General features: G+C 53.2%; 1 protein-coding gene across 4 annotated transcripts; it reads left to right on the top strand.

Annotated features, from left to right (window-relative positions):
* Positions 1-813: 813 nt before the first annotated feature.
* On the top strand, positions 814-21,268 carry PRPF40B (pre-mRNA processing factor 40 homolog B). Of its 4 annotated transcripts, none has more exons than XM_032646341.1 (26): positions 814-974; positions 6,964-7,044; positions 7,938-8,081; positions 8,392-8,457; positions 9,148-9,175; positions 9,400-9,425; positions 9,562-9,672; positions 9,953-10,073; positions 10,155-10,179; positions 10,411-10,611; positions 10,840-10,969; positions 11,053-11,117; positions 11,650-11,814; positions 11,914-12,022; positions 12,377-12,527; positions 13,245-13,378; positions 14,048-14,162; positions 14,311-14,402; positions 18,540-18,656; positions 18,884-19,021; positions 19,229-19,324; positions 19,574-19,660; positions 19,877-20,054; positions 20,306-20,367; positions 20,481-20,624; positions 20,726-21,268. In XM_032646341.1, the coding sequence occupies exons 1-26, from the start codon at positions 972-974 to the stop codon at positions 20,816-20,818; spliced, it is 2,682 nt and encodes an 893-aa protein (XP_032502232.1). In that variant the 5' UTR covers positions 814-971; the 3' UTR covers positions 20,819-21,268. The 4 variants fall into 4 exon arrangements, with proteins under 4 accessions (XP_032502232.1, XP_032502234.1, XP_032502233.1 ...); XM_032646343.1 differs by having other exon boundaries at positions 842-974; positions 9,953-10,025; positions 20,726-21,264; XM_032646342.1 differs by having other exon boundaries at positions 842-974; positions 19,229-19,315; positions 20,726-21,264.
* The last annotated feature ends 169 nt before the right edge of the window (positions 21,269-21,437 follow it).

Genomic DNA, 21,437 nt, shown 5'->3' with positions numbered 1-21,437 from the left:
AAAAGAAACACCTTTACCCGGGCCTTGGACAGAAGGTGCTCGACTTTTCTGCACCCGTATGCCTGGAGCTCTGTAAGTTACTAGCCCTGAGATGTTCAGCAGTCATTAAATAGCTGTAGGCTATAATTCCCTTACCTGTACAACATAACATTTATCTCACATCTTTATTCCTAAATTGGGCCCCTCGCCTCACGATTTCACCACTTGGTGTGAGCCAAATCTCAAAAGAAGTACCTTTGGGGCCACGTAAGAAGCCCGTGTACGCCGCACATGGGCAGGAGTTTCCCGGGATCTGTCTGCTTTTTTTCCCCACTGCTATTTGCCCAGTGCCTGGAACACTTCCTGGCACATAACAGGTGCTCAGTAGTTGTTGAATGAGTGAATTAAAGTGCTAAAAATACGCATCGAACCAAAAAAACGCTCTGTGAAGCGCAAAGATATCCCTACATTTGGAATGAATACTTGGGTCCAGCCTCTGGTCCTGGGAGCGAGCGCGTGGGATCCAGCCGCTCCGCGCGCCCTTGCAGTCGAGCCGCGAAGGCGGAGAAGCGGCGGGCCGAGGTCTGGAGGCGGCCGGCGGGAAGGGTGGGAAGGGCGGGAAGGCAGGAGAGTCGCGGGCGCGCGCTGAAGGGTCGGGACCCAAACTCAGGCCGCGAACCGCAGCCTGGCGTCGGCCCTCCGGCCGTCACTCAGTGCGCGGAGCGGGCGTGTCCCGCGTCCCGCCCCCCGGTAGGCGGACCCCGGACCAGGAGGCGCAGGGGCGGGGCCTTGCTCTCCGCGCCGGGGGTGGGGCCGGGCCGGGGCTCTCTGGGCCGGTGGAGGACCCGGCTGGTCGGCGGGAGCGACCGGAGCCCCGGCCACCAGGGCGTGCGACCCCCCACTGGCCCCGCCTTCCCGGCTGCGGCCGGCCAATCAGAGCGGCTTTTACTGGTGGGTGGGCCGAGCCGGCCCAGCTGCTCGGAGCCTCTGGCATGGTAACGTCCCCGCGCGGGTGTGGAGGGTCCTGGGTCGGTCCCACAGCGCCCCCGGCGGCCCGGGCCTGGGCCGGGGGGGCGGGGAGGCCGCCGGGGGTACCCGGGACCCCGGGGCAGAGCTAGGGGAATGAGGCGTTAGGGAGAGAAGCCAGGGAGGGGGGAGGGGGCGGGGATTTGGGGGAGAAGGGGCGGGGGAGGCCATGATGGAGGATGGCGGAGGGTGGGGGTGTTGAGGGGAACTAGGGTTGCGGGACTGGGTGAGGAGGAGGAAAGGATGAAGCGAAGAGTGCGTTTGTGGAGAAAGGTCGAGAAAAAAGAGGGGGCGAGAGATGTGGGAACCGGTGGACTAGGGGAAAGCTGGGGGCCACAGTTTCCCCCCCTGGGATATTTGGCGTGCGACATGCCCCTTACCCAGACCCAGTGCTTCAACCCTTTGGAAGCCCTGGGTGCCCCATTAGACCTCTTGGAGACCCCCTCCTTCATTTCCCCGCATTGTCTGCTGAGGTGAGGAGGGGGCATTGTTTCCTGAGGAAAGAGAGGCTTCCGGCCCCCACGCAGTGCTGGACAGTCCAAGAATGGGAGAGCAGAGGCTCCTTGGTCCCAATCCTGGCTGTGCCGTCAACAAACTCTGTAACAACTCTGTGTGACCTTGGGCAAGTCACTACCTTTCTTTGGGCCTCAGATTTCCTATCGATTAAAAAAAAAAAAAAAAAAGGAAGATGCATGGGAATGATATCCTAGATCTCTTTCTGCTCCAAAACGGGGGGGTTCTTGAGAGAGTTCAGGAGAATGGGTTCTAGGACGTCGGGAAGCAAAAGAAAGAAAGACGAAGATAGAGGCTAGGCCTTCAGCTGGGGGCTGCAGAAAATCCCCAGGGATGTGGGGGGGGGATGGTAGGCACAAAGCAAGGATGGGGCAGGCTAGCCAGTGCCTCTGGAATCCTGTTGGAGGGATGGGAGAACTCTAAGTAGAGGAGAGGTTGAGACCTAACCCAAGAAAGATGAAGACCAGAAGTAACATTCTGTTCATCAGAAGGAGAGTGATGAGATGGCAGGATCAGAGAGAAGCAACGGAAGGTATTTTCTAGTATCTTTGGGGAGCAGGAGGAATAATGAGGCTGGTACAGGGGAGTGGGGACTAGAATGGTTTCGAAAACAGGGAGGGAGAGGCTGGTGCTGTTTGGAGCAGCTGAAGAAGGGCAGCAGGTAGATAATTAGAGCACAGGGTAATCAGTTGGTCTCTCAGTCTCCATGATACTTTTCTTTTTGATGATGGCTACCTCCTTCTGAGAGGTGTGCCTCCCAGCCTTCATTTTCCAGCACAAATCCCTTCAGGGAGTGAGTTAGACCTGGCCAACCTTGGGATCCCCTGGCTGTCTGAGGATTTCAGGATTGTGTGAGGATTGGGGTAAAAAAGAAAAGAGGGGAATGAATTTGAATGTGAGAAATACCTGTGGCACTATTGTCCTTGCTGGGAGGCCATTTTGGGGTCAGACTGCTTGGATTCCAAACTTGCCTCTGCCATTTAATCTCTTGGAACCTTGGTCAAGTTACTTGATCTCTCCGAACCTCAGTTTCTTTATCTGTAAAATGGGGATAATAACCTCTAATATAATTGCAAGGATTAAACGAGTGTTTGGCATGGTATCTGGCTCATAATAAGCACTCAGTAAATGTTATTTTCCCCTCTTTCCATTCTCTTTCTTCTGTCTCTCCAGTCTTCTCCTTTTCTCCTTTTGTTCTTTCTTCTGAATCTTCAGTTCTGAGATGCCCCTCAGATGTGGAGGCTGAGAAAAACTGATTGTATCTGTCGGGGCCAGGGGTGGTGGGGTGGTGGGGGAGATCCTCCAGCTGGCCCAGGTGAACACATGATGATCAGATGATCAGTTATCTCTTCACTGTCTGTCCCCAGCCTACAAATGTGTTTTTGTTCCAGGGAAGACACGTGATCTGCTTCTCTTTCAGCCCCCTTTCCTATATCCCTCTCTCATACAAGTTACGTCTTCAGATTCTCACACAGAAGTATAATAAGACCTGAAGTTGTATAGGCACTGCAGCAAGTGAGATAGAGGCAGGGGTGTTTCCGGAAAAAAAGGCTACTCGTCACACAGGGGAGGCTCAGGGAAGGGAGGGCTTTGGAAGTTCCATAGTAATTTATGTTCATTCCATTGCTGTGTCCTCTCTGGGGAACTGTCCAAAACAGGCTAGTGTCTGGATTCTGGCCAGGGGTCTCCATTCCAAGTTAAAGATGGTCATATACAGTTAGTTTTTTAAATTGTTTAGGTTTTCCCGTGCCAGTATTTGGTTCTAGTTCACTTTCCCCAGCCACACAGACCTCTGCCAAACTGCCTCTCTCTCACATCACGGTCAGCTTTTACCCAGAGAATTTATACAAATGTACCTGGGTACATGTGCACACACGTACACATTTGTCTGTTGTAGGATATTCCAGTATGCAAAAATAAGTTAGGGGGTGAGTCTGCATCTTGTCACAGCACTTTGTGTGCAGGGCCCTGACTAGACACTTCAGAGGAGGCTTAAAAGGAGAAAACGCAATCCCTAAATGTAGGGAAATCCCCACCTGAGTAGGGAGACAGGCAGTCCCATGTGAAACACCCAGCAAGCATCCACAGAGTAGCGTGTCACTCTGCAAAGTAGTGCAGCATTTATCCTAAGGTAGGAGTGTGTATGTGTGGAGGATAGTCATAAAGGTAACCTGAAGGAGGTGACTATTGGATCATCTTGAACAAGATAAGAGACAAAGAATAAAAGAAACACATGGAGTAATCTAACAGTTTGTGCAAAGAGGAGGAGGGGAGCCATTGAGTCAGGGTGAGCCAAGAGGAGTGTGGGATGGGTCTTGTTTAGAGGCTTTGGATGAGATGAGATGAGAGATTCTGTAGGGTGGGCAATAGGGACCCACCACTGGTTTTCAAGCAAGAAAATCTTGGAACCTTCCCGGTTTAACCACATGGGTCTCAGGGGATATGCTAGAGTGAAGAAAACAGAACTGCTTCCTGTGGTAAGGACTGTGCTTTTAAGGGAGTAGGGCTAGAGGGCAGATTGGATCCAGCCCTGGGACCAATTAGTCCCCCTTAGTTTTTTATCTGAAAAATGAGGACTGCCTAGAGTGGTTGCCAGCATCCTCTCCAGCTCTGACATTCTGTGTTACCTGAATAACTGCTAGATCTTAAGATGGCTTTGTTTTGTGGGATTTGCCAAGACCATTCAGTCAGTAAGTCAAGAAATAATAGCACATACTGTGCGCCAATAGGGGGTGGTGAGGAAAATACAGTGGGCATAGGATATTGGAGTAAGCAAAAACAGTCCCTGCCCCTTAGAGTTTTCAGCCTAGTGGAGGTGCCAGATATTTCATTGATTCTAAGACTCACATTTTAACATTTCTGAAGTCAAGATGCATCTTAAAATCAGTGGAGTATCATAATTTAATTGGCAGCATTTGTTTTTTATTAGTGCCACATAAAGTAAGAATACAGTCAGAATTGTACAAATAACTGTAAAATTCCAGTGGATAATTGCTGAAGGGGGAGGTAACATGGTGTCTGAGTGTGTAAAAGAGGGCTCTGACTAGTTCGCTGGGTTGGAGAAAGGCATTCCTGAAGAAACGATGACTGCCAGATGTGAAGGATATGTAGGCGAGTTGTGTGGGCTTGGAAGGAAGATTGCCCCAGGCAGAGGTGGATGTCCGAGGTGGGAGGATTGAGAGAAGGAGCTCAGCATGGGTGAAATAGGCAAGGCAGTTGGGGAGCAAACATGCCACAGCCTCCCAGACCCATTAAAGAGTTTTAAGCAGGGGAGTAACATGCGTGGCCTGAGGTTGGAGTGGGTGTCTGGAGACCAGTCAAGAGGCCACTGAGGTAGGTCAGATGAAAAAAGAGGGGTGGTAGGGGTGGAGGAGGAAACAGAGAGAAATAGATGGATTCAAGAAATCTTTAGGAGGTAAAATTAACAGGACTCATTGATGTATTGACAAGAAAGAAGGAGGTGTGGTGAGTGACTCACAGATTTCTATCTTGGACAACTGTATGAATGGTGGCACCAGTCTCTGAGATGGGCGACCCTGGAGCCTGGGAGGACCCAAAGATGGTTACGTAGCGTCTGGGAGGTTAGAGAGGATCCTGAGGCAGCTTGGGTGGGAAAGTGTGGCACAGAGAATTGGATTTCCTCCCATGTTGATTGGTTTCTGACTTCCACGCGGAAGAAAGTTTCAGGGGGCAGGAGCAGGTCTGAATACAGGGCTTAGAGTGTGTGATCCCTGAGAAAAGGTGATCCATGTTGGGGTAGTTTGACTTACCCTTCCTTCTCAGGACAAGATGGGTGGGAAGAGAGGAAGTACAGATATTGCTAAAAGTAGAGATTAGAAGCATTTTTAGATGCTGAGCCTTCATACCATAGGGATAATTGGGAAAGTGGGGAAATTGGGCAGCAGTGAGCCAGCTCCCACCTTTCTATGGAACTCCTCCCTACCACCCCCCACCTTCCAAGCAAAGAGGAGGAAGGGCAGAGCCTTTTAGCTGCATCTCTGTGCCCTAGTTTACTTTAAAAAATTTTTTGAAAGGGTAAATATAGTCATATTCAAAGTTACAAAAGGGCAAACAGAATTCTCCTTTCCACCTGTCCCCATTCTCATTTCTTGTATGTCATCTTTTGTCTCCAATTTTTATACAAGTAATAAAACTTTGCTGCACTTTGCTTTCCCCCCCCCCACTTGTTTATGTATCTTAGAGATTATTCCCTATCAAGACAATGAGCCTCTTCATTCTTTTTTTATGACTGCATAGTGTTCCATTTTATGTTTGTGTAAAAGTACATAGTTCCTTGCTGATATTTAGGCTATTATAGTCTTCTGGTTTTACAAATAATGCTGATCTGAAAACCTTGTACACACATGTAGGGCTATATCTATAGGATGAATTTTTAGAATCGGAAGGTTCTATATAAAGAGGATTTGTTCCTTCATTTGTTCGTTCATTCACTTAATATTTGTTGAGTACCCATTATGTGCCAGACACTGCGGCAGATACCAGGAATCCAGCTTTCAACAAGTCAGATACGATCTCTGCCCTCATGGAATGTTATTATTCTCTGGTAAGGGGAAACATATCCAAGCAAACATAATAATTACGAAATTGTATATGTAAGGAACCTAAAAAGGGGATCACAATAAATTGGAAGTGCTTTAAATAGAGTCAGGAAGGCTTTTTAGAGCAAGTGATAATTACTCTGAGAACTAAGTGGGGTGATGTGGCTAGCCATTAGGTGTAGGACAGGGAGACCTAGGCTGTTCAAAGCCTCATGCACTGGGACATGAATTCAGAATCTGTAGGGGAGGTGATGGCCACTGAGTGCAGGGACTGGGGAGTAAAGCTAAAGAGAAGAGGGAGGGAATGGGAATGGAAGATGTCAGAGTGAGTGAGTGACTAAAGATGAGGCCAATTAGGGGAGGGGACTGGTAGTAAAGAGAGGAGAGTTAGGGAAACTAGTACTTAGGAAGGACTAGTGACTATGTTTAGAGACCTTTGGGTTGAGTCTCTGTACTGGGTGAATTCAGGTAGGCGAACAGGAAGAGAGGCCACTTCCTCCCTGAGTACTTTGGGGATGAGAGACCTCTGTTTGCCTGGTTTAAGAGAAGCACAGCCTTGCCCACAGGCAGGAGGGTGGGTGAAAAGCCTTGGGAAGAGCCCATCTGTGCCTGTAGTAGAGCCTCCTCCATCTTTTCTTGGCTTTGGCAAAGTGGAAACTTCCAAAATAAAGATGACATTGAAGGAGCTCAGCCAGCTGGCTCTGAGCTAGCAGAAGAGAGAGCAGAGCTACCCAGGGCTCAGAGCTGGGAGCGGGCAGGAAAATGGGCTTGGAGACCCTTCCTCTGAACTTTTGCTCCTTTTTCATCCTCACCCCTCTGCTTCCCTTCTGCAAAAGCCCATCTCTTTGCCCATCCTGGGTCCTATGACTTTTCTCTCCCTCAACAGTCGGTTCCCGATTCTGGTCCCCGGCCCCCAGCAGCGCCTGCCCCCTTCCCACCGGGGCCCCCCATGATGCCACCACCCTTCGTAAGTTTTATGTCTTTCCCTGGGCTTGGCTTTTCCAGCCTGCACCCCCAACTCCTTAGTCCCTAGCACTGCTGCATCGCCAGTATGGTTTTTGTGTAATGCCTCCGTCTGTTGCCCTTGGATGAGGGATGGTTTTGTTTGGGCATCGGGGTGGGAGGAGCTGCTTTTAAGCTCTCAGTCCATAAAGTTGACAGTTCTCCCTTTGTCTTTTTGTCCTTGGGACACACAGGGGCTGGGGAAAGGAGAAGTGGATGGGAAAAGACCCCCTTAGTGTGAGGGCAGGGTGGGGCTGTCTTTCTCTTTCACTGCTCCTTGTCTATATTCTTTTTTTTTTTTTTTTGGCCGTGCCTCATGGCTTTGTGGGATCTCAGTTTCCCGACCAGGGATTGAACCCGCACCCTCAGCAGTGAAAGTGCCGAGTCCTGACCACTGGATTGTCAGGGAATTCCCCTTGTCTGTATTCTTTATACAAAAAAGTCAGGCTGGAATAGCAACTGGTGGTCATCAAACTGGGGAAAAAGAGGTAGGAGGCAGGGGACTGGGGGATTTGGGACTGGACACCTGCCTCTGGCCCTGCGTCTGAAAAGCCTCTTTGGGGACAGGCATTGAAGCAGTGGAGCCTTCCAGTTGCAGTCTGGTGGCAGTTCCACCTCCCTTTTCCCTCTCCCTTCCCTGCCTCAAGAAGCTTCGTGCTTGCCTGTTATACCCAGAGGGACCCCCTGTTATCAGTCTCAGTGGTGAGGAGGGAGGCGGTTTCATGCCTCTCAAACCGAAACCTTGGAATTGTCTCAGAGCCAGGGTGGAGGGTTGGGGTGGGAGCCGAGTGGCTCTTTCCTGACAGGTACAAAGCAGTGTCTTTTCTGCTCAGGATCTCTTCCTTTCCTCGTTTCCAGATGCCTCCTCCAGGAATCCCCCCACCTTTTCCTCCAATGGGGCTCCCCCCGATGAGTCAGAGACCACCGGCCATCCCCCCCATGCCACCTGGCATCATGCCCCCAATGCTTCCACCAATAGGGGCGCCACCACCACTCACACAGGTAATCCTCTCCCCTGTACCAGAGCCTCAGAAAACCCTTGTCATTTTAGCTGCGGGTAGAGGTGAGAGTGGATATCCGGACTTGAGAAGCTGGGGTGGGGAGGGAGGGAACGTGGGGCCAGGCCCAGGTGGATTTGTCTGCTGAATGGCTGGAGGACAGTCTGAGGCTCGGCTAAGAGCCCAGAGCCTGGGGATTGCCTGCGGAGGCGCCCATGTGAGGGTCACAGCCCCGACAGGATCTCTCAGGACCCTTTACAGCCTGTGCTTACCTTCACCTTGGTAGCTGGTTTTTGTCTTCTTTGTATCCATAGATACCAGGAATGGTACCACCCATGATGCCAGGGATGCTGATGCCAGCGGTGCCCGTCACCGCAGCGGTAAGCACTGAGGGGACAGGAAGTAGGTTCTGCCCTGCAGCCCAGTGGGCCTGACTTGGAGCACAGGGACATGGCTTCCATTCTTTCCCTCTTCTTATCGCATCCACCCTCGGCCCAGCTGCACTCCCCACACTGAGTCCTCCTCTCCAGTCCAGCCATGTACTCAGCTCTTCTAGTTTCTCACTCTTCCCCAAAGGCACATACATTCTCTCTTTTTACTCCCCCTGCTATGCCCAGCTCCCTTAAGGAAACACACTCATGCCAGACACTGCTTACCCTCACAGAGTTAGCACTGTGGACACTTGAATACAATTTCCTCTTCATCTTCTGTGTCTCTGGAGGAAGCAGCAGTACCTGGGGATCTCTCTGTACCTTCTTGTGCTGTTGTTCAGTGTAGTAGAGTCTGGGTACGATGCGGCATTTGGTATTCACTGTGGAAAAGATGTGCCATGGAGGTTTACTCAACAAAATACTCTCACTTGAAAACGAAGAAGGGAGCTGCTGTGAAATTTCCCTCTGGGGTCTTAGAGCCATGGCCCCAGAGGGCAGGGGAAGCCTGTTAGGGAGCAGAGATCCCTGGGAGCAGGATACTTGGATCCTGGCCTGGCCTGCTTCTTCATCCCCCATGGCCTGGGTCTTGGGGGCCACTGGGCTTGGCCCCAACCCTTCCCCCTCCTCTTTCTTCGGCAGACGGCTCCAGGTGCGGACACCGCCAGCTGTGAGTCTTCTGGGGGTCTGTTCCCCCCAGGCTCGGAGGTTGGGGGGGAGAGGGGACCATGGACTAGAGCCCACCCCGGATCATGCCTGTTGGGATGCCAGGGATCCTGGGATGTTGATGGGACCAGGGGATATTTATTGGGGATGGAATAAGGGAGGAATAGATGGGGATCAGATAGGGGTTGGAGCAAGGACTTAATATGTTTCCTTTGGCTTCTTTTCTAGCTGCTGTGGCTGGGACGGGCCCTCCGGTGAGTTCTTTCAGCTCAGGGGTCTCTGGGTAGAAAGGCTGAAAAGGGGTGCTAATCGTTAAATTTTTGGGGTGAGGAGAAGCAGCTTTGGGAAAGGGGCCTTGACCACCGTTCTGTGCACCCTCCCCTCCCCCAGAGGGCCCTGTGGAGTGAGCACGTGGCCCCTGATGGGCGCATCTACTACTACAATGCTGACGACAAGCAGTCCGTGTGGGAGAAGCCCAGCGTGCTCAAGTCCAAGGCAGAGGTCCTGAGTGGGGCTTTCTGTCCCTTCCTTTCAGCTGCCCTGACCCTTCCACGTCCTTGGCTTCCCCTGAGTCTCTAACCATACATGTGGTTCCTCTGATCCCAAGATCCCTGACCATTCCCCGACCTCCCTAGGATCTCAGGAAGTCCACCTTCCCCCACGTTGAGCCAGGCCAGGTGGTCGCTAAACGCTTCTGTGTCCCCTACTCACTGGGTCCCCTTAGCTCCCCCAACTGTGGTATGCCCAGCCCACTGATGTTCCCTGGCCCGTCCTCTTACAGCTCCTGCTATCCCAGTGTCCCTGGAAAGAGTACAAGTCGGACACAGGCAAACCTTACTACTATAACAACCAGAGTAAGGAGTCCCGCTGGACCCGGCCCAAGGACCTGGATGACCTGGAGGGTGAGGAGGGGGTGGGCCCAGGCAGGGGCTCTGGGTGTGGCCCTTGCTACCCTATAACCATGTTATCCTTTCCTGTTGCAGCTCTAGTCAAACAAGAGGCTGCAGGGTGAGTGACTTGCCCACCTTGCCTACCTATCCACCTGTACCTGGGGCCACCCAAGGGGTAGGAGTGGCCTCTCCCCATGATCCCTACTCTGTGGGAGGAAGAGCCAGCTCTCAGTCTCCTTGTGGAGTGGTCTGCTCTGGCCCCAGTCCTTCACAGGATAGAAAGACCAGCCAGCCCCTGACCACCTCTATCCCTGCTCTACTGGACACTGCCCTTCCGGCTCACCTGCAGGAAACGGCAGCAGCCACGGACACTACAGCCTCAGCCTTCTCAGCCACAGCCTGACCCCCCACCTGTGCCGCCTGGCCCCACCTTGGTGCCCACAGGCCTCCTAGAACCTGAGCCAGGTGGGAGTGAAGATTGCGATGTGTCAGAGGCTGCCCAGCCTCTGGAGCAGGGGTTCCTGCAGCAGCCAGAGGAGGGCCCCAGCAGGTGAGGGCTGCCCCGCATGGCATTCCAGACACTGGCCTCAGGCTCCCAGCTGGGTTCAACCCTTGACCTCTGCCAGGTTTCTCGGGAAGGGTGTGAAGATCTGGGCATGACCTCTGAGGAACAGAAAATGGCTTCCCTGGGGAGCAAGGGGGAGTGTCCTGATCACGCAGGACACTGAAAGCTATAGGGACTGGGGGACACTGTGGCTGAGTCCCCTTTGCCCCCCAGTTCTGCTGGACAGCGTCAGCCACCACAGCAGGAGGAAGAGGAATCAAAGCCAGAACCAGAGAGGTCTGGCCTCAGTTGGAGCAATCGGGAGAAGGCAAAGCAGGCCTTCAAGGAGCTGCTGAGGGATAAGGTGCTGAGAGTGGGGCTCCCAGGGTAGGCCTGGAGGGGGCAAGAGATGGGCAGGCCCCATGACCCCCGCCTGCTCCATTCCAGGCTGTCCCCTCCAATGCTTCGTGGGAACAGGCCATGAAGATGGTGGTCACCGACCCCCGTTACAGGTAGGTCTGGGCAGGCCCTCCAGACCTTGTTCATGGGGGCAGCTGAGCCAGGGATTCCCCAGGAAACCCCAAGGGGGCCAGAGTGAGGAGAGTGATAGATGGGTGAGTGTGCTGGGAAAGAGAAGCTGGAGAGCCTCCAGGAGGAGGGGAAAGGGATCTGACATGAGACATTCAATAAATGCTTGTTGAATTGAATTGATTTGAATTGAATTAATTGGGGAAACGGGGCTGGATAGGGCAGGGGCCTGACGGCAACTTGAGAACCCCAAAGCAAAAGGGCCCAGTGTTAGCAGTGTCTTAGAGCCCCGTCTTGTCCCCTCACTGCTTCTTAACCCTCCCCACATCCCAGAGACCTACCTGTCTTGCCTCCTTGTGCCCTTGGAGCCCCTGCAGCCTGCTGTGCCCATGCATGGACACCTGTTAGTTCTATGAGACCTGTCCCCAGTGTGCCATGACCCTGCTTTGTGGGCTGTGCAGCGTGGTTCAGGCTGACTCCTCTGTCCCCATCCCACTCCCACCCTGTCCACCCCAGTGCCTTGCCCAAACTGAGTGAGAAAAAGCAGGCATTCAATGCCTACAAGGCGCAGCGGGAGAAGGAGGAGAAGGAAGAGGCCCGGCTAAAAGCCAAGGAGGCCAAGCAGACCTTGCAGCATTTCTTGGAGCAGCATGAGCGCATGACCTCCACCACCCGCTACCGGTCAGGGGGCCGGGCTGGGGTGGGGCCTGGGAACCCTGAGAACCTGTGGGCCCAGTCTCTGTTCTCTGCCTGCCTACTCACGGCCCATATGCTCCACAGGCGGGCAGAACAGACCTTTGGGGAGCTGGAGGTCTGGGCTGTGGTCCCCGAGAGGGATCGAAAAGAGGTTTATGATGATGTCCTTTTCTTCCTGGCCAAGAAGGAGAAGGTAACAGTCACTGGGCTGGATCCATCAGTCACAGTCTCATCTAAAACCTTCCATGTCTTTGCTTCCTTGTGGACCCAGCCATTCACTTCTTGCTGCCCTCAGGGTCCCAGCTCCTTACTCAGAAGCTGGTGTGGCACCTACACATCCCCCATTTATGCTTTGGGCCTACAGCTCTGGTTGTGGGAGGGCTTGGTCTGTAACCTGTTTTCTTCCCCTTTCCGGGGACATGAAGGCCTCGAGTCTGGCCATCCCAGAGTCCCCAGGCTGCCTGCCTTTCCCCAGGTATTCCTCTACCCAGGCCCACTTGAGTAGCTCCAGCCTGCCCTGCCTCACCCTGACCCTGTGGCTCCCTAGGAACAGGCCAAGCAGCTCCGGCGCCGCAACATCCAGGCCCTGAAGAGCATCCTGGATGGGATGAGTAGCGTCAACTTCCAAACCACATGGTCCCAGGCCCAGCAGTACCTCATGGATAACCCCAGCTTTGCTCAGGACCATCAGCTACAGAGTAAGCCTGGGTCTCCACTCCTTCCTGTCCCTTCCCTTTTCCTCACTGACCCCTAGCACCAGCCTCAAACCACTCCCCTGCACCTCTTGCCCTCCTGGATGTCTAGGAGTCCCCAGCACTTACTCAGCCCAGAACCTCTCTGGACTCTGGAGATCCCAGAGTGCTTCGGGACACCTCCTTTCTCCCTCCAGGGTCCACTGTTGACCTGGACAATGTGTGTCCTTGGGGGAAGAGCACTGGAGTAGGAATCAGAAGACTTGGAGATGATTTTTATAGCTCATGTGAATATGGTCTTAAATTGCTTGGTAGGGTGGGCCTTAAGTGGTCACACATGTTGCAATAAGCGGCTGTTGGCCTATCATCACAGGCAGTATCTTCAGATATTCACCTTCTGAAGTTATATCAAAGCCTGATTGATTCCCAGTCCCATAAAAAATGAAATCTCAGATCCTGAGATAACTGATTTCATATGATGACTTCTAGTAACCAAATTCACAAGAGCTGAATACTTCTAATTTTTTCTCATATAATCAAGGAACCCTCCTCAAGAACCATCATTCCAATAGCTTCTCCTGCAGAGTCCCCTGCTCCCCCAACCCCACCACCCTGGGTGTCCCCAGCACCTACAGGGGCAGCATCTTTGAAGCACTGGGGGTTCTGGGTCTGAGAGGGTGTCCCGCTAGTGTGGTGCCCACTGAGCCTCCTCCCTGTGGTTAGACATGGACAAGGAAGATGCGCTGATCTGCTTTGAGGAGCACATCCGTGCTTTGGAGAGGGAGGAGGAGGAGGAGCGAGAGAGGGCCCGGCTTCGGGAGCGGCGCCAGCAGCGCAAGAACCGGGAGGCCTTTCAGGTAGCTTTGCTGCCCTCTGGATCAGAGCTCAGCTCTGCCCCAGACCGTCACCTCTTCACCCATGCCCTGCCTCTTCTCGGCCAGTCCCACTGCTTTCTCTATGCCCAGCCCTGTCCCAGCTCCACAAGGCCTCTCTGTGCCTGCACTTTTGCTCCCGCTGTGTCCCCTCAACCTTGGGCTGTGCTCCTCTAGGGAGACTAGACATATGCACCACCCGGAAACTGCCAGCAGAGAGCGCCCTACAAGCGTGGCTCGCCAGCTAGGCCAAGTTTATTTCCCTTCGCTGGGGAGCCAGACAGGCATAGCTAGCTTGTCCCCCAGCTTGGAGGTGGCCTTGGTATTGGTAGTGGTGGGGGTTACTTGGCTGTAACACATTTGGGAAGTTGAAACCAAGTCATGGGAAGATAATGCTGCAGGCAAGTTTCCGCTGCTTTGCTTCTTGGTCCGGCTCATTTTCCTTTTAAGTCTGTCCCCTTCTGTTTTACACTCTGTGCTTTCACATTGCTCTCTGCCTCCCCATCCATATCTCTTCATCTCTGCCTCTTGCCTGCATTTCCTCAGTCTGGGTTGTCCCTGCCTCTCTCTGCCAGCTCTTGTCTTCTTCCCCAGTTTTTGGCTCTGCCTCCCTCCCTTGCTCACTCTCCCTGTAACTGGCCTCTCCCTGCTTAGACCTTCCTGGATGAGCTGCACGAGACAGGGCAGCTGCACTCTATGTCCACCTGGATGGAGCTGTACCCAGCGGTCAGCACTGATGTCCGCTTTGCCAACATGCTGGGCCAGCCGGGTAAGGCAGCTGGGCTCCCCCTCCTCTAGCCTGGCTTTCTGCCCTGCCAGCCTCTCTGCACTCCCACTCCCTGGTCCTGTCCTCAACCCCACCCTCAAACCTTGGGAAGCTGCCGCCCGCCAGGCCCCCCTCCCTCCCTTCCCCGCAGGCTCCACCCCTCTGGACTTATTCAAGTTCTATGTGGAGGAGTTGAAGGCACGATTCCATGATGAGAAGAAGATCATTAAGGACATCCTTAAGGTGAGGGAAGCCTGGGCCTGTGGATGGAGGCAGGCTGGGTGCAGGGCAAGCTCCCAGGACAGAACTCCCCAGTAAGGCCTGTTTTGTGGGAGCATTGCAGCTCGGTTCAGGAGATAGCTACTGTGATCCTTTACTGTGCGCTGGGGACACACAAATGAATAAGATACAATTTCTGCCCATAAGGAGCTCATGGTCTAGTAGGAAGATGACATGACAGTGGCTATACAGAGGGGCAAGCGTTAAGACAGAGAATCGAAAGTATTGCTATTTGAACTGCACCTCTAAGAACGAGTTGGTGGAGGAGGGTGGAGGTCCTGGGCGTAGGGTACCACAGGAGCAAAGAGGAGCGAGCAGCACAGCTAATCATAAACTGGTAGCCCACAGATATGTTCCTTCTGCCTGTACAGAGTTTTAGAAAAATTTGGAATTTGATGCTAACATGTTAAAATCAAGAGATTACAATTAAAATCTGGATCTTCAGCGTCTCTTGGAAATTTGGATTATCTAGCAGCACTAGGCTCGTTTTGTGAGGCATTCAGTGGACTTGAGCTGAGATGCCACTGCCTTTTAGAAGGGGCCTGTCCTCCTTATCTATCCTCACTCCTTCCTGTCACCTCCGTGATGTGGGAGCGAATTCACCTACCATTTCTGATCGCACGTGCACGTTGGAGAATTCTCAATATCCATGTCTATCAAAGGGGGAAAAGTGAGTGATGGACTAAGAGAGCCCCATGTTTCAAAAAAGATAACAAAGAGAAGCATGTTTTTTTGTGGAAGTGAAGACCATTCTCATGGGTTTGAGAGGGCAGTGTGGATAGTGGTTAGGAGCAGGACTGTGAAGGCGGACTGCAGGGGTAGAAGTCCAGCTTAACCACTTACAAATTGTGTGACCTTGAGCAGATTACTTAATCTTTCTGAGCATGTTTCCTCGTCTGAAAAATGGGGAGTGTTCCGTCAGACTTCACCTGATTACCAAGGGGAGTAGCTTGGTACCTGAGGTGGAGAGGGTCTGAGAACAAAGCGGGGAATGTCCCACTGCACACACATTTCTTTAAAGTCCTGTGTTTTGCCTTAAGAATTCATGCAGGTGTTGCATTTTAATACCATAATACTTCTCTGTTAATACAAACTTAATATTTTAAAATTACTTACCATTAGGTAAGATGTATCATAATGTCCTGTGGCTTCCTCTGGAACCACATGCCCCAGTTGGGAAGGAGAGCCCTGCCTGTAAAATTCCTTGAATGCTAAAATAAGGAATTTGGATTTTTATCTTGTAAGTAATGGGGAGCTGGGAATGATGTGATTAGCTGATGTCTTGGAAAAGCCCAGGTGGTTGTGTAGAGCAGCGCTTGCAGCCAGAGTGCTTGTACGCTTAGGGATACGCGCGGTAGGAGGACAGGACTCGAAGCCTCAGGATACTAGAAGCGGTAGTGGCCAGTGATTAAGATAAATTCTGAGCTTGAGTCTTCCTCTTCTTACTCACCCCCAGACCGCTTTCCTGCTGCTGGGGCCATTTGCTAGAAAAATCTGGGCAGCATGGACTCAAGGCAGGGTTCGAAGCATGGGGGGTGAATAGGGAGACCAGGCAGGAGCTGCTGCAGTGATCTAGGTGGGAGTGAGCTCGGCGAGGGCAGTGGGGATGGCCAGTGAGCAGAGCTGTGATGTTCCAGTAGTTTCTGAAACTCCCTAGGTCTCCTCAGAGGGGCCTTGGGACAAGCCGGAGGGGGTGGGGGAGTGGGGGGGACTTTATGCTCCTTCCTGTATTTTCAAGTGTAACAGCTTGTTTCTCTTTTATACATCGAGGTTCTGCATAAGATTTTTATGGAAAAAAATGTTTCTGCCGTTAAAATAGAAATAAAGTTTAAAACCAGTAGGCTAGAGTCATGCAGAAGTAGAATTGACGCATTTTTTTGTGAAACTGAGGGAAGGAAGGAGTTGGAGATGTCAGGAGTGGATCGATGGCACCATTGGTAAGGATTAAGCAGGAAGAACAGGGCTGGAGAAAATAGGAATTCCACTTCTGGAATTATTCTCAAAAGCAACCAGGGGCAGGGAGGAATAAAGCACATAGCAAATTTTAAATAGGATAATTATATAAAGTAGAAATATCTAATCCAAGGAGAGCTAAATTTTATTGGACTCTTAACTTTTAGCCACAGAGCGGCCGGTACTGCTGACAGGCCTGTGGGAGTCCTATCCTTGCTGAGTCCTGTGTCTCCACACCTCCTGAGAATCTTCTTTAGATAGTTCCTCCTTCCTCTTCCCCCTTTTGGGCTCCTGCCTATGGAAGGCAGATGAACCCAGGGCTCCCTGAGACCATCTACCAGCCAGGCAGACTGTGATGGTACCTCGCATCCCATAGGGTAGTGCAGAGTCCTGGACTTGGAATAGCTGAAAGACAGAAGATCTGGACCTGAGAGATCCATGGGAGTGGGGTGGGGGTCTCCCAGGAAATGAATTCTCTTGGGATCTGCTGAATTTGAAGTGTCTGCGAAATATCCAGTCTAGTATGGGTCTGAAAATCAGGAGAGAGGTGGGGAATGAGATTGCGAAGGACAGTGTAGATTGAAAAGACTAACTGCAGGTCTCAGGGGAACAAGCACATGCAAGAGAGGTGGTAAAAGAGGTCAGAGACAGGAGGGGACCCTGGAGAGGGGAGCACTGAAGAAGTGAACAGAGGACGAGAAGAGTGGGGACCAAGGCGTCCTTGGAGTTGACTCTTGGGACATGAACAACCTCTAGGAGAGCAGTGTCCGTGAAGAGGGCAGAGTGAGTGCAGCACAGGCTTTATTTAGAGTTGGGTAACTCCTGGCTGTTTATTGGTTGAGACCTCTGCAAGTTATATAATGTCTCTGAGCCTCAGTTTCCTAATCTGTAAAATGGGGATGATAACACGTGCAAGGTCGTGAAATTAAATAACATTTGTAGTATCTTGCTTATAGTAGGCTTAATAAATGTTTGTTTTCCTTTGCGCTGCATTTAAAGATTTTGAAACAAAGGGAAAGAAGCAGAGGTGGTTAGCTTGAGGAAGGTGGAGAGCAGAGTGGAAGGGGTGTTCCAGGTTAAGTGAGCTGTGTGCTTGACGGAAGGAGCCAGTGAAGAGGTGAGACTGAAGCTTGCAGTTCCCTAAGCGAGAGAGATTGGTATGTTTGAGGAGAAGGGCTGGAGAGCATGGGTTGAGGAAGTCCTCTTGGAAGAAGCAAGAAGAGTGCGCCTCTGCCATCAGCAGGAAGGCCGGGGCAAGTTCGAGCTGAGTGGAGGGAGAGGGAGGGAACCTGGGCCCGTGCCCCAGACCTCGCACGCCAGTGGCTCCACTTTCCACTGAGTCGTCTTGGGCCAAGTGAGAGAACTCTCCTAAGCCTCTGCTTCACTGGGGTGTTTTGAGGCTTAGGTGAGAAGCACAGCGCCAGGTCTGTGTGTGGTGTTTTCAATAGTGTTTCGGGAGTTGTACACCAGATGGCCTCTGTTTGTCCCGTGGATGAGGTGATCTGTGTGGGTGTAGTGCTTAAAAGTAGGGGCTTTGTTGTTAGAAAGACCCGGGACAGAATTCTCCTTCAGCCGTATATTAGCCCTGAAGACCTTGGGCAATTGGCGCTAGTTCCTCCAAACCTTGGTTTCTTTTTCTGCATAAAATTAGTATACTAGGACTTGTGCTTAAATTCAGATACGTGAGGATTAAATGAGGTAATGTGTGTGAAACACTCAGCATGGTACCTGGTACATAGTAAGCACTCAATAAATATAGCCCGAGGGTGGGACCTGCAGATGCTGGAATGCAAGGAACTTACTGAGCAGCAGGAGGACCCAGTAGGGGCTCAAGCTTTAAGCCAAAGGGACAAAGGATTAATTGTGAGAAACACACACACACACCCTGCACACCTGCCCCTGTGATCCAACCCCTGCCCCCAGTTCCCTGTGACAACCAAGCCAAGGGTGGGCCATGGGAGTCTTAATTATCAGATGGTGAGGACTTGGACGACTTGGTCTCCAAGTGCATCCCAGTCCTGTGGATCCCTTCCCGGGGAGGGGGCTCCTTGAGCATCCTGTAGTCTGACCCTTGCCTGCCCTGGAGGCCAGCCAGCTTCAGGTTCGGGCCTGTGGTGCCCCCTGCTTCATGCGCTGCTGTGCCCACAGGACCGGGGCTTCTGCGTGGAGGTGAACACAGCCTTTGAGGACTTCGCCCACGTCATAAGCTTTGACAAGAGGGCTGCTGCGCTGGATGCAGGCAACATCAAGCTGACTTTCAATAGTGTGAGGGGCCACGTGGGGTGGGGCTGTAGCCAGGGCTCCGTTCTCAGACTCGTCCCTCACTCTTGTTCCGTGCCTTCTCACTCACTGCCCCAGTGTGACTCTTCCCCCAGTTCAGGGAATGATAGTAGGAGCCCAGGCTCCAACTTCCCACCTTTTAAGGTATGTCTGGGTGAGTCGGGGCGCCCACCCTCCTGGGTGACGCTGTTCTGTGTCCCGTCTGCCCTCAGCTGCTGGAGAAAGCAGAGGCGCGGGAGAGAGAGCGGGAGAAGGAGGAGGCACGAAGGCTGCGGCGCAGAGAAGCTGCCTTTCGAAGCATGCTGAGGCAGGCTGTGCCTGCTGTGGAGCTGGGCACTGCCTGGGAAGAGGTCAGGACTGCAGCCTGGCACCAAACACCACCCCCTCAGTGCTGAGGGCAGCGGTGCTTCTCCACCACCGGGGGCCCGCCCCAGTCATAGCACGGCTTGGGGCCAGCTTCGGCTCCCGTCCTTCCTCTGCCCCAGCCCTGCCCTGTGCTCATGGCGGCATCACGCTGTGCTGGGGCTGGTCTGATCAGCAGTGCTCTCCTGTTCAAGGTCCGTGAGCGCTTTGTGTGCGACTCAGCCTTTGAGCAGATCACCCTGGAGTCGGAGCGGATCCGGCTCTTCCGGGAGTTCCTGCAGGTACTGGAGGTGAGGCAGAGCTTCTCGTCCTCTGCATCTGCCCCAGGCTCTTGAACACCTGAGGCTAGCTTAACGGAAGCCTCGGTAACCTCTTATCACCAGGGCTCTCCTTTCCCGGACAACTAAGGAAGGGGAGGTCTTAGGGTACCCTGGATAGACCTAAGGCCCTAGCCTCAGAAGAGGAGGCAAGACTGGATTGTGGAATGCAGGGTCCTTCCTGGGGCTAACCTTCCTCACCCCTCCCTCTGCCTCCACCAGACTGAATGCCAGCACCTCCACAGCAAAGGCCGGAAACACGGCAGAAAGGGCAAAAAGCACCATCACAAGCGTTCCCACTCGCCCTCAGTGAGTTGGCGGGTAGAAAGGATGTGGGGTGAGGCTGGATTGTCTGGGGGAAATAAGAGCCACTTTTCTTGCTTTCCTCCTCCATCACCTCCCCTGGAGGAAGATCTGAGGATTCCTTTGGTCCTGGATTCTCCTCTTTGTCCCCAGTTCCCATACTTGAGGGCCTCTGGAGCCCAGGTAACCTCTGTGCTGACACGTGTCTGCCCATCTCCTCAGGGCTCTGAGTCAGAAGATGAAGAGCTGCCCCCACCATCTCTCCGGCCCCCCAGGCGGAGGCGGCGGAACCCCTCAGAGTCAGGCTCTGAGCCCTCTTCCTCACTTGATTCTGTTGAAAGTGGGGGTGCTGCCCTTGGAGGACGGGGTTCCCCATCCTCCCGCCTTCTCCTTGGATCAGGTAAGCAGTTGGGAGCTGGAGAGGAGGCCTTCGGGGAGCCCCACCCTCTGAGGGTAGAGTGGATTGGGACGGCTGCACCTGTCGGAGAGTAAGGAGAACTTCCCGTCCCTGCCCAGGCAGGAAACGGAGAGAAGGAAGGAAAACTGGACTGAGACTTCCTCAGACAGGTCCCTGTCTGTGAAGAATGAGCAGAGGAAAGGCTGAGGCCTCCCTTCTCCCAAGGGACTTAGTGGGGATTTTTCTGTCTCCAGATCATGGCCTTCGGAAAGTCAAGAAACCAAAAAAGAGAACTAAGAAGAGAAGACACAAGTCGGTGCGTAGAGAAGGAACTTCCATCCAAGGCCCTGCTGTTTTATGAGATGTCTTCACCCGCCTCCTGGGCTGTTCTCCACAGGAACTGAGGAGGCGGGCTCTGGGCTCTTACAGAACAGTCCTGAGAGCGAGACAGACCCTGAGGAGAAAGCGGGCAAGGAGAGTGATGAGAAAGAACCAGAGCAGGACAAGGACAGGGACCTCCGGCGGGCAGAGCTCCCTAACCGCTCCGCAGGCTTTGGAATCAAGAAGGAGAAGGTGAGAGGCAGGCACCCGGCCCCAGCCCAGTCAGCGCTGTGCCCAGGCCTCGGCAGCCCTCGGGGGGAAGCTGTGGGTGAGCTGTGCCTTTGCTCCACCAGACGGGCTGGGACACGTCGGAAAGCGAGCTGAGCGAGGGTGAGCTGGAAAGACGGCGGCGGACGCTCCTGCAGCAGCTGGATGACCACCAGTGACCTGATGAGGCACCGTGCCTCGGGTCTGTGTGAGGCTGTGGCCTAGTTTACCCTCGCTGTCTGCCCCAGACTTCTTCCTTAGTTGGGTCTGTGTCCGCTTTTCCTCACGTAGCCCCAACCCCAAGACGTCATGGCCAGCACCTCCCAAGGCCGCTCGCGGTGTTCAAGGGTCCTCCCAGCTTCCCGGACAGCTAGTGCGGTCCCTGCCCTCAGCCCCAGACCAGCGATTGGTGGTGAATGCCATGTGGGTATGTGGTGCCAGTAATGTGAGAAGGGGCCCCCAGGAAGCGTGACAGGCTGGTGGACACAGCCTGGGTGGCAGAGGGCGGGGTCCTTACCCTCTAGCATCAGTACCTGCTCCTGCCTGCCCAGGCCCCGGGGCCCAGTGTATGTGTGTTTCGTTTTGGTTTTGGTTTTGTTTTTTAAATAACAATATTTATAACGTGCCCAGTGGCTCTTTTGTCTTCTCCGTGTGCTTGCACTGGGGCTGGCTGGGGCTGGACAGGTGCCCGCATGGCCAGCAGGGGGCACTGGTGCCTCACGGCAGGCCTGCCTCCCTTTGTGTGGCTGGAGCCCATCTAGCCAGGTTCTCCTTCTCCAGGCTTCCGCACTCACCTCC

Source organism: Phocoena sinus, chromosome 10 (genome assembly GCF_008692025.1).
Source record: "Phocoena sinus isolate mPhoSin1 chromosome 10, mPhoSin1.pri, whole genome shotgun sequence".
Taxonomy (NCBI): domain Eukaryota; kingdom Metazoa; phylum Chordata; class Mammalia; order Artiodactyla; family Phocoenidae; genus Phocoena; species Phocoena sinus.
Note: the sequence above shows the minus strand (reverse complement) of the source record. Positions and strands in the feature narration are given on the sequence as shown.